Source organism: Bos mutus, chromosome 5 (genome assembly GCF_027580195.1).
Source record: "Bos mutus isolate GX-2022 chromosome 5, NWIPB_WYAK_1.1, whole genome shotgun sequence".
NCBI lineage: Eukaryota > Metazoa > Chordata > Mammalia > Artiodactyla > Bovidae > Bos > Bos mutus.
Window position 1 is genome coordinate 47701798 of NC_091621.1, and position 17354 is coordinate 47719151.

Here is a 17354-nt window from a genome sequence, read left to right on the forward strand (position 1 = left end):
TTTTATTAACCTCTATTTTATAAATAAAAACTAAGCGATTGAGTTGCTGCTCAAAAATCTCCTTGCCCTGTACAAATTAAAAAACTAACAAATTTTTAAAAATCTCCCTGCCCTTAATTAAAAAAAGATTTGACTTGGGTCTTTTTGTGGTTCACTGTCAGTATTGTCTTCAGTTGTTTAAATACTTTATTTTTTAATACTCTTATGTGTATTAGATGTGTAAAGGACTCCTAACTTCAGGTTTTCCTTCTTGACAGTGAACTTTTAAAAAATAAGAATTCTGCATTTCTGCCACAACTGGGGCAGGGAGAGAAAAGAGAACAAGAGAGATGCACAGTGGCCAGTTTTACTATTTGAAGCAACTTCGTTGAACTTAAAAAATAATTTCTAAAGATTGATGGTTATCTTTAGAGTTATGATAACCATGTCTCCCATAACAACATTGCTGACCTAGAGCTTGCATTTATAATTGCTTATAAATTCTGCATTGTGATATAAATTTGGCACATTTTTGTAGCTGTTCAGTGTGAAAGAAAACCCATTGAAGTATCCAGAGAAAAATCTTCCAACTGTGCTGCTTCAACAGAAAAAATCTACATTCGAAAAGACCTTCGAAGCCCGTTAGCTGCAACTCCAACTTTTGTAACAGATAGTGAAACTGCAAGGTATAGTAAAAAAAGAAAACAACAGCAACATATGATAAGCAGGTGGTCATTTTTTGTCTTCCCAGTGAAACCAAGGCTAAAATTTGTACTTATTTGTTACAGGTCAGCAGGACTTTTAGATTCAGGAATGTTTGTGAATATTCATCAATCTGGAATAAAAACTGAGTCAACTATGCTGATGACACCAGATAAGGTGTGTTTAGTACAATTAATTTAAAGCTTAAAACTGCTTAAGCTTATAAAAGTTTTTCCTTTTCTCCTCCATCAGTTTGGCCAATTGATTTGGTCCTAAATATTTCGGGTTACAGATTCTTGTTTTTATTTTAATGAAAATTATCATCAACTGTTTGGTAGTATCAAATAACAAAACTAAAAAAATTTGGTAATGAGTTCAGTCTTCCTTATTTAAGGGAAAACGATCCATGGATGAGCAGATTACAGTGCTGATTAGCAGTGGAACACTCTAGTGGAGGAATTTTAGACAAGAGTTAGTTTTATAGAGGATTTGAAGCAGCAAAAAGGAAACAGAGGTTGGGATTGACTCAGAGTTTGGGATTCCCTGTAATGCTCTCAGGTCCTGCTGTCTAGGATGAGGTGAGCTCACTAAAGCTGGAGCTGGAGGATTATGACTGGTATATGATAGGTTTCTTTGACAGATGTTTCCTTTAAGTGCAAACTGACGTAAGTTTCAGTTCAGTCACATCTGACTCTTTGGGACCCCATGGACTGCAGCAAGCCAGGCCTCCCTGTCCATCACCAACTCCCGGAGCTTATTCAAACTCATGTCCATTGAGTTGGTGATGCCATCCAACCACCTCATCCTCTGTCGTCCGCTTCTTCTCCCACCTTCAATCTTTCTCAGCATCAGGGTCTTTTCCAGTGAGTCAGTTCTTCTCATCAGGTGGCCAAAGTATTGGAATTTCAGCTTCAGCAAGAGTCCTTCCAATGAATATTCAGGACTGATCTCCTTTAGAATGGACTGATTGGATCTCCTTGCAGGCCAAGGGACTCTCAAGAGTCTTCTCCAACACCACAGTTCAAAAGCATCAATTCTTCGGTGCTCAGCTTTCTTTATAGTCCAACTCGCACATCCATACATGACTACTAGAAAAACCATAGCTTTGACTAGACGGACCTTTGTTGGCAAAGTAATGTCTCTGCTTTTTAATATGCTGTCTAGGTTGGTCATAGCTTTTCTTCCAAGGAGCAAGCGTCTTTATATTTCATGGCTGTAGTCACCATCTGCAGTGATTTTGGAGCCCAAGAAAATAAAGTCTGTCACTGTTTTCACAGTTTCCCCATCTCTTTGCCATGAAGTGATGGGACCAGAGGCCATGATCTTAGTTTTCTGAATGTTGAGTTTTAAGCCAACTTTTCACTCTCCTCTTTCACTTTCATCAAGAGGCTCTTTAGTTCTTTGCTTTCTGCCGTAAGTGTGGTGTGAAATGGGCCAGGTCACTGGAGCAGCTTCTATTTTGTGAGTCCTGATGAATTAATTTTATCAGTAGAAATGTTCATTTTTCCACCAGAACCAACTATAGCTTCAACGTGGAAAAGTCTTCTGGGTTTCTTTCATCTTAAAAGTCCTCAGATATAGAAATGTATAATAAGTATAAAATTCTTTATATTCCTTTTGTGTTGTCCTACAAACTTTTTAGTGTTAAAATGTTGATATTAAAAATATTTCAGGTGAAGAGAAATTCTTCACGCACCTCACTTAAAACACTGACTTGAATCAAGAGTAGTAACAGTTGCATGAGCTCTCATGCTACGTATCCAAGTCATCTGGGTCCCCTTAGAGATTTGAGCAGCTCTTTATTGAGCAAGAGGTCTGAAATAAAAAACAAGCATGTAGAATTCCGTAGTGTTTGAAAGCCCCTTATAAGAACTGAAAACAAACATTGTTCCTGAAGGCAGATTTCAGAGAGCCTATTACTGGTGTTTGTCTTAACCTATAATGTGATCTGGTTTCATATGCCCTATGAGATTATTTATTCTATATATGGCCAGATTTGTGTTATTATTTTTTATTTGGTACTTTAAGGCAATCTTAATACTTGTGCTCTGGAATCAAATTTCATCTGCCACTTACTAGCTGCATAACCTTGGGCAAGATATTTGACCTTAGTGCTTCAGTTTCCTTCCTCATCTATAAAATAAGGGATAATAAGAGTGTCTGCCTTACAGATTGGGCTTTAGCGTATTGTTATTAATCAAGGAGATCTGGTATCTTACCATATATTTTGGAATTACATTCAAGACTTCACTTAGCCTTATCTACATGATTTGTACCTAGAATTGTAGTTACAACTTCATTGACATATTAACTTCTTTAGGAAAGGAAGAGAACTAAGTTTTGTTGAAAATTTTCTGTAATACTTGCCCAGACACTGTACTTCTCTAAATGTCTTTATATTAAATTGTGTTAACAACCTTATTTGGTTAGTTTCTGACAAATGGTCCCAAAGCTGTCAAGCTACAATGTAAGTCCTTTCCACATTAAGCACCTGTCTAGATAGACATGGTATGAAATGGAAGAGAATATATAAATGTTTTAGTTGAAAATTAAAACACCTAAAATATGTCAGCTCCTTTTACATGTATATATGAAGGCAGGAGCAGGGGTTAGGAGCACAGGCTTTCCTGTCAGACCGATCTGACTTCCTATCCTGCCTCTACTACTTACTGCTAAAGAGACAGTGAGTAATTCTTCTTATCAGTAATAAAGGGACAATGATTGCAATTTCACAGGGTTGATGTATGGATTACATAAAATACATACAAAGGTCACAGTCATGTAAGAAACTCAGTAACTGGTGGATTACTCAGTAAATAATTCTGGGACCATTCTTTAGTTTGGGAGAGCACAGAAGCTATTTGTCTATGTATTCATAGACAAATCAGTTTCACATAAACTAAAGAATTGATATAGAGAAATTCAAGGAAACATGTATCCTCTTAGGAGTAATCATTATCACTAAAAAACCATAAAGATATAATGAAAAATTTTAAATATCTATGGACCTGTCAGAAGTCATAGAAGGCAAACTGAAGAGCCTTTCATTTGATTAGGGTGGAATGATTTGAGCATTTATGAAAGAATGACTAATGAGTATATAAAAATATGAATTTAAAATGATACTCAAAATTCACCTTTCGTCATAAGTTGCTTGGGCATTGATTCATTGCTCTAAAATTGATAAATAAAAGGAAGAAAAATAAACCATCTATCTGCTTTTCCTGTACAGATTATATTTCTGGGTAGTCAGAGAGTTGAGCAGATTTTTTCATAAAACAGTTGTCGCTAATTCATGCATAAAGAATGTACACGTTAACAAAAAGTGGTGACAAATAGGAAAACATGCAATATATACAAAAGCCCAGTCTCCTAAATAATGTAGAGGGACTTTCCACCTACAGAATGCTTGATATTTAACACATTTAACACAGTGGCTGGTAAAACTTGGCATCCTGGAAGTCTGTTCAGTAATACACTTTTCTTTTCTCTATTCCTTAATAAAACATTAATTTTATCCTATGCAACTTTCAAGTTTGCATAATAAGTTTTGGGAATTACAGAAATATCAAAATTTTAATGCTGGAAGATCTTGAAAGCTCATCTAATTTAATATCCTTTTATAGGGAAGGCACCTGTTAATGGACTTCCCTGGTAGTCCTGGTTCCGTCCCTGGCAGGGAATTAGATATCACATGCCACAACTAAGACCTGGGGCAGCAAATACCTTTTTAATAAAAGAAAGCAACTGTTATGTGGATAGATAGCCATTATGTACAGTTTTTAGTTTAACCTGTGTAAATATTAATATTTCCTAGGAAATGTGCCTGATATTTTTAAACTTGTTCCTTAAGTTTCTAAAAGCTCAGAGCTCTTTGATTTTACTTTCTAGATTCCATATATCTTTATATACTTTTCTTTTGGCATTTCACATTCTAGAATTAGATATTTAAGATTGAAATGTTAACTGATACCAATTTGCAGAATTTTAATTTTTTTTTTAAAGGCTGTATCATGTCAGGGAGATTTAAGTACATTGGCCAGTGTGGTTACATCATTAGCAAACCTTGGAAAAACTAAAGATCCTGCTCCAAATAGTAATGAAGTGTCTATGATTGAAAGCTTAAGCAATGGTGATACTTCTTATACTTCTTTGTGTGAATTTCATCAAGAAATGCAGACAAACGGTGATGTTTCAAGGTAAGATCTGTTTTGAGCATGTGTCCCTTTGCCAATTGTCCTTTAGTATCTCTTAAAAAATACTTTTATGTTAAATATTATTTACAGAAGTTTCAAAAAACAATTATTTCTATTAAACTTAGAAAATTTAAGTCATAAGTAAACTTTCATTGAAAAGTTCTGTTCAATATAAAATGATGTCCAGCAGGTTACATTGTAAATAGTGAGCAATAAGTAAATATGATAAGATTAGAAATGTAGTCATAAAATTCAGTTTTGGTTTTTTTTCCCCAATAAAGATGATAATTTGGGTCTGATTTTTCAGATGTTCTAGTTGCCAGATTTTATATTCTGTGTATTTAAAGTTTAATATATATCTTACTAGGCAGTCGTTTTTCATTTCCCCCACCAATTTCTGGTGATGAAAATAGGTTTTAAAAATTGGGTTGAATCCATTATAGTTTTAAGTTTACACTTCAGGAAACTTGTATCAGAATTCTACTTTTCATTCTTCTGCTATTAATACTTAGGATGTAGAAACCAGCTTTTTTTACACTCTGTTCCTCTTCTAAAATATTGAACGAACTGCATTTCAGAATCTCACCGAGTACTTTGTTGAACATGAGATTTTAAAGAACTGTAGAAGCCCTCTCACTGAAAAATACAGGGAGCTGTTTTGACTAGTTACTTACTAATATTAATTATTTGCCATCTTAATTTCAGATTCTTATAGTTCAGATGTAGCTGTGTTATCATAAGTTCATTCTCTGCATTTTTAAATAAAATTAAAAACCTAACTTTGTTTTGTGTAGAATAAAGTCAGCTTAAGTTCTTGCTCTTGTTCTTCTAAATAACTTTTGTATGTAAAATAAATGGCCTGATACCTTGTTGTATCAAATATTTAACTTGTAAAAGGAAGCATAAGAATTTTTCTCCCCTTAAATCATGTAAGTTTTTTAAAAAGACTAATTCTCTGGTAAAATATATTAATAATAAAGTTTTTCATACTATACATTTAAAGTTTAATTTGTTATTTTTGGAGAGTGAGTCAAAGACATCACTGAAATAGAATACTCAGTGATATACCAAAGTTCTATTTTCTAAACAGTTTTTAAGGCCTAAATCTTAATTTCAGGATTTTATATAGAATTCTCATTTTATTGTGGAGATTGGCCAAGCTCACAGCTTCTGATGTCTCCTTATAGGGCATTTGACACTCTTGCAAAAGCTTTGAATCCTGGAGAAAGCACAGCCTGTCAGAGCTCAGGAGAGGGCATGGAAGGAAACGTACACCTAATTGCTGGAGACTCAAGCATAAATTACATCGAAAAAGAGGGGCCACTTCTCAGCGATTCACATGTAGCTTTCAGGGTATTTCTATATATATATATACATTTCATAATTTTTATGTTGTGTGACCATTTTAATTGTCCTTTCAGAAATCAAAATATATTTGTTGTGCTTTTAAACTCAGAGATACCCCAAATAGGATTCAAACACCAGCTAAAACATAAAATAACAGCTCACTAAAACATCCTGTTTATATAGTACTCACAATATCAATTAATGTGTTTAAGATTATAAAAGTTAGCTTTTAGGACATTTGGACATGATTTGTTTCGTTTAGACACTGTTAGACATGGTTGATGGGGGTATTCTTAAGTATTGGTGTTCATCATGTGTGGAATCCACTGGTTTTATTCAATGCCTAGCTACTACTGCTTTAGTGTAAATCAGTATCTAAGACCCAGATTTTCTGCTTTTACCAAGTTAACTACAAAGAACAGAATTAATTATATAATGCCTCAGTTAGCTAGCTCTCAGCCTCATTTTAAGAAGGTTAAAATTATTTAATTTTTGGTTTTTAACTTTTTACACTTTAACCATTTGGAGAAGGTACATCTGTAATTTCTTTTTTGCTTCCTTAAATATATTTATGATGGAAACAATACATGTAGAATACTAGAAACAATACATGTAGAATATTAGAAAATAACATCTGGCATTTGATTTGTCATTCAGATAATATTCGAACCACAGCTATATAGGCTGACCAGTGAGACATTGAGACCCTTCATTAAGACTCTGCTGTTTTGATCCCTCTGTTTATCTTTGCTCCTCCCACCCTGAGGACTGTTAGCAGATCATATGCAAGTGATTGAAAGTGCTTAAGAACTCTTAGTTAGCAGTGCATAGCATAGCAGTCCTGGACTACCTGAGGGTAGTTGCTCATAACTTTACTGGCGATTATAAATTTCCATGGGTTTCTTATGAAAATATATACAGTTATCAAATAGATATGTGTGCTACTGGCAGAAATAATGAACACAAGATAAATCTAACCCTGGCCAGGGACTTCCCTGGTGGTCCAGTGGTTAAGACTCTGAGCTTCCACTACAGGTCGGTCACGTGGGTTCCATCCCTTCCAGGAACTAAGATCCCACATGCTGTGTGGTGCAGCCAAAAAAAAAATCTAACACTGATCAAAGCTGCGTATGATAAAATTTATTCCTACAAAATTTGGCTTAGTAGAATTGACTCAGAGAAAAGTCACATTTAAATAATTGTGGCTGTAATTTGATATAGTCCACAAATGTATCAGGGAAACTAGTCTTTATGGAACATTTTACCAAAGTTAATTTACATGAAAAAATCAGAAATGCTTTATTTGTACTTTACAAGAAAAAATTTTATGGGGGCTATAGGAATAGGCAGTGAGAATAATCAGTGTCATCCTTCAAAAATTTGTTTTGGACAGATGAATTGGGGAAATTAAAACATTTTTCTTTCTAAAATTGGCCTTGATATAATGTTGGAGGTTTATCTTGGCTTTAAGAAAATTATGTATGTAAAACAGTTTTTTCTCTATAAAATAATACAATGCGGCAGTCTTTTGAATAACAGGTTCTAGTGTATATTGCAAGTGGTTTCAGTTTTACGATTAGAGCAACACAGTTTTCAGCATTGCCACCACTATTGTGTAAATCGGGGTGCATCTGTATCTTTTAGCCCCCAATATCCAGTTTTTACATATTGTAAGTATTTCATTTGTTTTAGAATGATTTTAAACTACTTAGTAAAGGGTAATCTTGTTTTTGCACCCTAATCCTACCCTTAAAACTAGTAATCTTTGGTAATTACTTTCAGGGATTTTTTTTTCCCCCTACTCACCATAGGCAGTACGGAAATGTATGGTAGTTTCCAATTGGTTTTTTATATACTTATGTGTGGAAACAGTTGAATCCTAACAATTAAATTTATGATGCTTAATATCTACTTATTATAATTCTCTTAAGGAATGATATTTTAATTTATTGCTGCAGTAAACATTTCTCAAACATTTTAAAAATTATCTTTTCACATGTGAAATTTCAGCTGTTGATTGTCCTGTTCTATTACTTGACACCGTTTTGTAAATAGACAAACCGCTTATGGCTAACACTGAACAAAGGAAATTAATATTTTTTGCATTTTTATCTAACATTTCCAGAGAACTTTGGTATCATTTCGATGAAAAGCTTTAATCTGTTTGGCATCATAGATACCTTTGAGAATCTGTTAAAAGCTGTATATTCACTCCCCAGAAAAATGCACATGGGCATTTTCATCTGTCCCCCAGCAGAGGTGGCTACTGTTAAATGTGTGGTGTATCTCCTCCTATCATATATACAATACACATAAAGTGTGTATCTATATACATATACTCTTTTTAACATATATTGGCTCATCAATATTATTTTGCTATTTTTTTCTGCTTAGATGTCTGAAATGTTTCTTGCTATCTCAGTTTATGTTACTAATTTTAATGCCTGCTAAGTAGGCATGGATTATTCTTTCCTTAGTGATAGAAATTTGGGTTATAGCCAGCATTTAATTTAGTTTTTCTGTTAAGAGCGGTACTGAAATGGACATCCTTGTATATGCTTTTTTGTGCATATTTGCAAGTATCCTTTTGAAATAGAGATTTAGAAATGGCGTTGTTAGGTCATAGGATAAACTCAGTTTTAAAATGCTGATAGATACAGCCAATTTGCCCTTCATTTGACCGGTACTCAGTTCCCTGGTGGCTTAGCTGGTAGAGAATCCGCCTGCAATGCGGGAGACCTGGGTTCCATCCCTGGGTTGGGAAGATCTCCTGGAGAAGGGAAAGGCTACCCACTCCAGTATTCTGGCCTAGAGAATTCCGTGGACTGTATAGTCCATGGAGTCGCAAAGAGTCGGATACAACTGAGCAACTTTCACCTCACTTCAGTTGTATGTATTTGTTTCCCTATATCATCACCTATGCTTGGTATTACTGATCATTTTAATAATTTTAAAATAGAAGTTTCTTATGAATGAAATTACATTTCAGTTCAGTTCAGTCACTCAGTCATGTCCGACTCCTTGCGACCCCATGAGTTGCAGCACGCCAGGCCTCCCTGTCCATCACCAACTCCCGGAGTTCACTCAAACTCATGTCCATTGAGTGGATGATGCCATCCAGCCATCTCATCCTCTGTCGTCCCCTTCTCCTCCTGCCCCCAATTCCACCTAGCATCAGGGTCTTTTCCAATGAGTCACCTCTTTGCATGAGGTGGCCAAAGTATTGGAGTTTCAGCTTCAGCATCAGTCCTTCCAAAGAACACCCAGGACTGATCTCCTTTAGGATGGACTGGTTGGGTCTCCTTGCAGTCCAAGGGACTCTCAAGAGTCTTCTCCAACATCACAGTTCAAAAGCATCAATTCTTAATTTATAGCAATAAAAGATCTCTTTAACAAGATTTTCAGAAATGCTTTGATAAGTATTCTGATGTAGGATCTTTATTTCCAACAGTGGTCACACATTACCTAAGGTCAGCCTGTGACTGTTATGGCCACAGACACATTTTATTTTTCCTGTAGATTAGATGGTGAGATTTTGTGTAGAAGCTGCTTTTTGAAAAATTGAAAAAGCAAGCAGTTCTGAGCCCTAATTCCAAACGTCTTCAATGTGTTGAATTCACCCATGCCCGTTATCTGGGAATATGCACTCTACAAATGGCATCAGCAGGCTCACTTCACTCCTTACTCTCCTATAAGCATTTGAATTTGTTATCCCCATAGCCTAAATGAAAGGGACATTTAACATAAAGGATTGCTTCTTGAATTAAGTTTTCTGTATACATACTGTTAATGAAGAGAGGAAAGGAAACACTTACTGTTGATATGAAGACAGAAAGTAACTTAAAAATACACCGAGATAATGTTGTGGTTGGTATTTGTTAAGTGGAATTCTGCTTTATCTGAATATTGCTTTATTAGAAACTCTGGTCTTTTCGTTTATTCTAAATCCTGTTTTTAGCTGTAACATCCAGTGACTTGGATTATATCAAGATTTGCCTTTTTGGCTAATATGTTAGATAGTTACTTGACATGTTGACAGTTAAGTTTTTCAAAGAAGTGCTCATTTAGAAGTGTCCGATGTGAGATAATTGACCTCATCCCTGTCCACACTAGCTCACCATGCCGTCTCCTATGCCTGAGTACCTGAATGTGCACTACATTGGGGAGTCTGCCTCCAGGCTGCTGTTCTTATCAATGCACTGGGCACTTTCAATTCCTTCCTTCCAGGCTCTAGGGTAAGTGTCCTGAAGTTCTTGAATATTAAGTGTGATTTTGCAGCACAGATGTACATGAGGCAAAAGCTTTTATTTTGGGAGAATCTGTTTAAACGGGGCAAACTGATACAGCATTATAACTTGAAATTTTATATGAAGGATCATAGTGGGTGGTATTTACTGTATATTATTTTATGTGGAAGATTATCCATATTTCATAATCTGATGGAGTTAACAGTTTGAATGAAGTCAGTGCACTGGAGCCAGCATTTATAATAGGCTGTCTTTGATTGGCTTAAATAAGGGAGACTCTAGATGACTTGGGGTATTGTTTCTCCCTACCACCACCGTTTCAGTGTCATCTCAAGCTTGTTAATAAGGATCTGAAACTTGCATACACTGAATATGTCTGAAAATAGAAGTAATTATTTTTTAATCATGTGGTTGGTTGCCCCCTAAAAAAGTAAGAAAATATAAATTAGCCCATAGTACCACTATGAAGAGTTAGAAGTTTGGTTGTATCACTGAAGAGCATGTCTGTATTCTGTTTAGATTAGGTGGTAATGGAAAATGGTCTATTATGAGAAATCCAAGCTTTGTTTAAAGTCAGATTTCTTTATTGTTTTAAAGTAACTGGTTTGAAGAAGCAAAGAGACCATGGAGAAAGTTAAGCCCATAGTTAGAAAAGTATTGGTCAAGTTGTAGGACCTCATTGTACAACAATGCCAATGTTATTTTCTAACTAAGAGGTATAACGCAGGCCATCAAAAACTGACTTTTTAAATCTGTTTACTCTGTTCTTTTTTTGTGTGCTTTGTTCACTGGTTGATTACCTTTGACTTTCCTGTATAAAACTTTAGACTCAGAGTTTTCATTCCAGTCCCTAAGAAAGGAAATGCCAAAGAATGCTCAAACTACTGCACAATTGCATTCATCTCACATGCTAGTAAAGTAATGCTCAAAATTCTCCAAGCCAGGCTTCAGCAGTATGAACTGTGAACTTCCAGATGTTCAAGCTGGTTTTAGAAAAGGTAGAGGAACCAGAGATCAAATTGCCAACATTCGCTGGATCATCGAAAAAGCAAGGGAGTTCCAGAAAAACATTTATTTCTGCTTTATTGACAATGCCAAAGCCTTTGACTGTTTGGATCACAATGAAGTGTGGAAAATTCTGAAAGAGATGGGAATACCAGACCACCTGACCTGCCTCTTAAGCAACAGTTAGAACTGGACATGGAACAACACACTGGTTCCAAATAGGAAAAGGAGTACGTCAAGGCTGTATATTGTCACCCTGCTTATTTAACTTCTATGCAGAGTACATCATGAGAACCGCTGGGCTGGAAGAAGCACAAGCTGGAATCAAGATTGCCAGGAGAAATATCAATAACCTCAGATATGCAGATGACACCACCCTTATGGCAGAAAGTGAAGAGGAACTAAAAAGCCTCTTGATGAAAGTGAAAGAGGAGAATGAAAAGTTGGCTTAAAGCTCAACATTCAGAAAACTAAGATCATAGCATCCGGTCCCATCACTTCATGGCAAATAGAGGGGGAACAGTGGCTGACTTTGTCTTTGTGGGCTCCAGAATCACTGCAGATGGTGATTTCAGCCATGAAATTAAAAGATGCTTACTCCTTGGAAGGAAAGTTATGACCAACCTAGACAGTATATTAAAAAGCAGAGACATTACTTTGCCAAAAAAGGTCCGTCTAGTCAAGGCTGTGGTCTTTCCAGTAATCATGTATGGATGTAAGAGTTGGACTATAAAGAAAGCTGAGCACTGAAGAATTGATGCTTTTGAACTGTGGTGTTGGAGAAGACTCCTGAGAGTCCCTTGGACTGCAAGGAGATCCAACCAGTCCATTCTAAAGGAGATCAGTCCTGGGTGTTCATTGGAAGGATTGATGTTGAAGCTGAAACTCCAATCCTTTGGCCACCTGATGCGAAGAGCTGACTGATTTGAAAAGACCCTGATGCTGGGAAAGATTGAGGGCAGGAGGAGAAGGGGACGACAGAGGATGAGATGGTTGGATGGCATCACCGACTCAATGGACATGAGTTTGGGTAGGCTCCGGGAGTTGGTGATGGACAGGGAGGCCTGGTGTGCTGCGGTTCATGGGGTCGCAAAGAGTCCAATACGACTGAGTGACTGAACTGAACTGAATATTGTATTTTCAAATATATGAGTCAGTTATAAGGTTTCATAAAACATATTTGATATTTGTTTTTGTTTTTATAGGCAAGAAAACAGCATATCATTGGTGAAAGCTTATTGGAATGAACTTTTTACTCTCGGTCTTGCCCAGTGCTGGCAAGTGATGAATGTCGCAACTATACTAGCAACATTTGTCAACTGTCTTCACAGTAGCCTTCAACAAGGTAAAAAGCACCTTATTTTTCCTTTTCTAGGATATAAGAAGAGACATCGGTTTTATAGTATTACGTTTAAAGTTAAGTATCAAAAGATAAATATCAATAATCCTTTTTACCTTACATAATTGTTACATTTTGATATAATTCATTAATCAACCAAAATAGTTTTAAATGATAGTACAACAAAACTGAAACAAATGTATTTAAGTGCTCTTTCTGATCAGGCCTCATGAATTTTTACACTTCAACGTACATACCAAAGAATCCAGGGTACGCTTATATAGAGGTAATCAACTATTTATAAATGTATAGTTACCAACTATTTTTAAACTGCTTTTCTTCATTGTAGCCTTTTGAATCCCAAGGTAGGCTAAACTTTTTTTTTTTTTAATCAATTCATCAGTATGTATCCTTTCACTTAGACACTACTGAAGAGTCACAAAACAACCCTAATTATCTTTTTCCTTTTCCTGATTACAACTCCCATTTGCTTGAGGAGACAGGTGGGCAAGCACTGATTTATAAATGTTTTGTTTCAGAATGGCTTGTGACTATCCAAGAAGGTGCCCCTTCATCAAATGGGAAGAACTATTTTTTTTGAGTTCAAGAAAAAATTATAGACAGAGAATTACATTTATTTCCTTTGCATATGCCACTTCCTGTTGTTGTACATTTTTCTTGAACTATCTGCTTCCCCTCCATTTAATGGCAAAGAATAACCTCATCAATAAGATTATTGATTATTAAGATCTCATCAATAGTAGATATACCAGAAGTCAGTACTACATAAACACAATAAATTTTAAGTTAGAACATACTGTTTTATTCAACTTTTCTTTGGTCTTAACAGGGTTTTTTTTGTTGTTGTTGTAGTAGTGTCGGTAACTTAAATATCTAGATGATTTTGCTTATTTTATTGATATAAACTTAAATCCTATTAGCAAAATTTGAGTCTTTTGTAGTTAATCTTTATAGCTTATCTTCTCAAAGGTGTATCTTGGAAGGAAACATAACCTTTAGGGCTTTTTATATTAACAGCCTGTTCTTTTTTTATTTTCTTGAATGAACAGTGTCTGAAGATCATTAATTAGTTTCATTTGAAGTTGGCAGAGAGGGACTTCCCTGGTGGTTCAGTGGCCAAGACTCTATGCTCCCAGTGCAGGGGGCCTGGGTTCCATCCCTGGTTCAGGAACTAGATCCCACATGCTGCAACTACGACCCAGCACAGCTGAATAAATAAATAAATAAAACATTAAACTTGCAGATATATTGAATTTTTAACATTTGATAAATTGATTATATTCAAAGCTGGAAATTAGTGAGGAAGAAATATGTCGGATAAAAATAGTCATACATTTTTGCTGAACACTAGAAGATTTTGTTTGTTTGTTTTTAATTAAAGATAAAATATCAGCAGAAAGAAGGAAATTATTGATGGAACACATCTTCAAACTACAGGAGTTTTGTAACAGCATGGTAAAACTCTGCATTGATGGATATGAATATGCCTACCTGAAGGCAATAGTACTCTTCAGTCCAGGTATATAAACATTTACTTCCTATTCAAAATACAGTGTTTGAGGATGTGGAGAAATTACAGCCCTCATACATTTGCCATTGGGAATGTACATTGATATGGAAACAACTGAAGTGTCCATCAAACAAATGAATAAACAAAATGTATATATAAATGGAATATCATTCAGCCATAAAAAGTAACGAAATTCTAATACATGCCAGCATGGATAAACCTTGAAAACAGTATGCAGGTGACAGAAATCAATCACAAAAAAAACGCATATTAAATATTTCCATGTATCTGCATTGTCTAGAATAGGCAAATCTATAGAGAGATTTGTGGCTTCCTTGGTGTAAGGATAGGAGATAATGGAGAGTGACTACTAATGGGTGTTTCTTTTGGGGCCAACAAAGATGTTCTAAAATTAGATTGTGGTGAGGTTTGCACAACTCTGAATATACTAAAAAACTATTGAATTGTACACTTCAAATCTGTGAAATTGTTGGATGTTAGACATCTGGGCATGAAAAGGAAAATTAAAGAAATCAGTGAAATGACATAGACTTTTAGTCCTGTTCAGCACTTGAATGTTTAGGTATATTTTGCTAGGCATCATTAAAAGGCAAAAAGAGAGATGAAGATTGCTTTGTTAATGGGTTAAATTTCCAAACATGTTATGCTGCTGCTGCTGCTAAGTCGCTTCAGTCGTGTCCGACTCTGTGCGACCCCATAGACGGCAGCCCACCAGGCTCCCCCGTCCCTGGGATTCTCCAGGCAAGAACACTGGAGTGGGTTGCCATTTCCTTCTCCAAGTTCCCAATAAATAGAAAAATGGGTCTCTTGTCTTTCTGCCAAGTACTAGTTTTTACATATAGTAAAATGACAGTAAAGCTCAACAATCAATTTTAGAGTAAGAAAAATTGCCTATTTTCTTAGGTTCTGTATTCTTCATTTTGGTATATGTTTTTCTGTTACTGTGTATCATAATAAAATTATCTGAGGAACCCTGCTTCTTACTACCTTCAGTGATATCAGTAAGATAATTAAAGCTATTTTGTACTATTATTCTGATGTTTTAGCTAAATTAATAACATGTATCGCAATCTTTATCACAACCAATTTGCCACTTTAATTTTCCTTAAAATTGAAAGACCGTAGATTTGACAACAGAATTGTAATGTACTTTTGTTTTATTAAATGTTCCCTCTGTTTCTGTTTGCTACTTTTCTTATTCTTCTTAGTCAGGATACCACTTTCCATATTTTAGGCATAAGTTTCATGAAATTCTTTTAACATTTCCATTTCAGTGAAATATTTATATAGGTTATTTCATGTTGCTATATTATTTTTCTGATAGAGATGATGTTCAGAGTTTATATTTTCCTAAGTATCTTTTTATCCTAACAATGGTGAAAGGAAGATTTTCTTATTAAAAAAATATAGAATATAGCATGCACGAGGGTGGGTGACATGGGTGAAGGAGAATCATGAGGTACAAACTTGTAGTTATGATCAGGTCACAGTGATAAAATTTATAACATGGTGACAGTAGTCACCATTGTAGTGTAAACATGAAAGTTCCTAGAAAATAAACCTTGAAAGTTCTCATCGTAAGAAAAGTTTTGTAGCTTTGAATGGTGACAGATGATAACTAGACTTACTGTGGTGATCATTTCACAGTGCATATGAATGTCACTTCATTTTGTTGTGTACCTTAAACAGATACAATGTTGTATGTTAATTATACTTAAGTTAAAATATGTATTATTATTTTAATGAAAAAAATTTTAAAGAATATATTTTGAAAATGGGGGCTTCCCTCATAGCTCAGTAAAGAATCAGCCTGCAATGCAGGAGACCCCAGTTGGATTCCTGGGTTGGGAAGATCTGCTGGAGAAGGGATAGGCTACCCACTCCTGTGTTCTTGGGCTTCCCTTGTGGCTCAGCTGGTAAAGAATCCACCTGCAATGTGGGAGACCTGGGTTCAACCCCTGGGTTGAGAAGATCCCCTGGAGAAGGGGAAGGCTACCCACTCCAGTATTCTGGCCTGGAGAATTCCATGGACTGTATATTGTATAGTCCATGGGCTCACAAAGGGTCGGACATGGCTGAGCGAGTTTCACTTTCATTTTCATTCTGAAAATATTTCCTTGGTTAAAAATACTTTTAACCAAGCTAAGTCATTTCATTTTTTTGTTTCTATTGAAAGCAAAATGATCAAAATCCTTTCTACCACTTTTGAAATAGAAAAGGCTGTCTTATTTTATTTGAGCCCAATGGTTTCATTTTTTTATTAAATGTTAGAATACGTATATCAGATGAAATAGTTTTAAGGGTTTAAGTACAGTGCCTGGTATTTAGTGGGTGGGTTACTAAAATAGTATTTGTGGAATGAAAGAGCCACACATATATGATCGGGCTTCCTTCTGAACTGTTTTTTATCACCTCTTCCATCTCCACTTGGTATCTTAGTAAGTGAGTATTCAGAACTAAGGTAACAATATATTCTTTAATGTTTCAGATCATCCAGGCCTAGAAAACATGGAACAGATTGAGAAATTTCAGGAAAAGGCTTATGTTGAATTCCAAGATTATATAACCAAAACATATCCAGATGACACCTACAGGTATCTAGAAGTTAAATACTATTTAATTAAATTCATCTTAAAAATTTTTGTGTATCTGTTTCCTTATTCTCCATTCCAAGTGTAATTAAATTTAGTCAGCTTTGGCCTTTCAAGTAGTTAATGCATTGTTGCAAGCACTTTATATGTACTGTTTTATATGAGGCTTCAGCACAGAAAGGTTAAGTAACCTGCTCAAAGTCACACAATAAACAGCAGAGCCAGGTAGTTTGACTCTCACACCCAAGCTCTTAACTTGCTTCAGATGAAATAATGGATTGAATTAGAAAAGCGGATGAAAAGTGCATGAATTAAAAAAATAGCTTATTTTATCATTAATTTTGAAATTTGGCCTATGGCATTTATAGCAAGGTGTTTCTTACCAGTGTCCTTTAA

The 17354-nt window shown here is 35.4% G+C and overlaps 1 protein-coding gene across 3 annotated transcripts in view; it reads left to right on the top strand.

Moving 5' to 3' along the window:
* NR2C1 (nuclear receptor subfamily 2 group C member 1) overlaps window positions 1–17354 on the top strand; it is a 39596-nt gene that overhangs the window by 18441 nt on the left and 3801 nt on the right. Inside the window, exons 6-13 of one of the 3 annotated variants that reach the window (XM_005910265.2) lie at window positions 518–665; window positions 768–858; window positions 4687–4880; window positions 6065–6230; window positions 10338–10459; window positions 12682–12821; window positions 14218–14355; window positions 16856–16961. In XM_005910265.2, coding sequence (XP_005910327.1) covers window positions 518–665; window positions 768–858; window positions 4687–4880; window positions 6065–6230; window positions 10338–10459; window positions 12682–12821; window positions 14218–14355; window positions 16856–16961 — 1105 coding nt within the window. The remainder of the gene's footprint in view (window positions 1–517; window positions 666–767; window positions 859–4686; window positions 4881–6064; window positions 6231–10337; window positions 10460–12681; window positions 12822–14217; window positions 14356–16855; window positions 16962–17354) is intronic. The other 2 variants (XM_070370901.1, XM_070370902.1) reach the window with 2 other exon arrangements.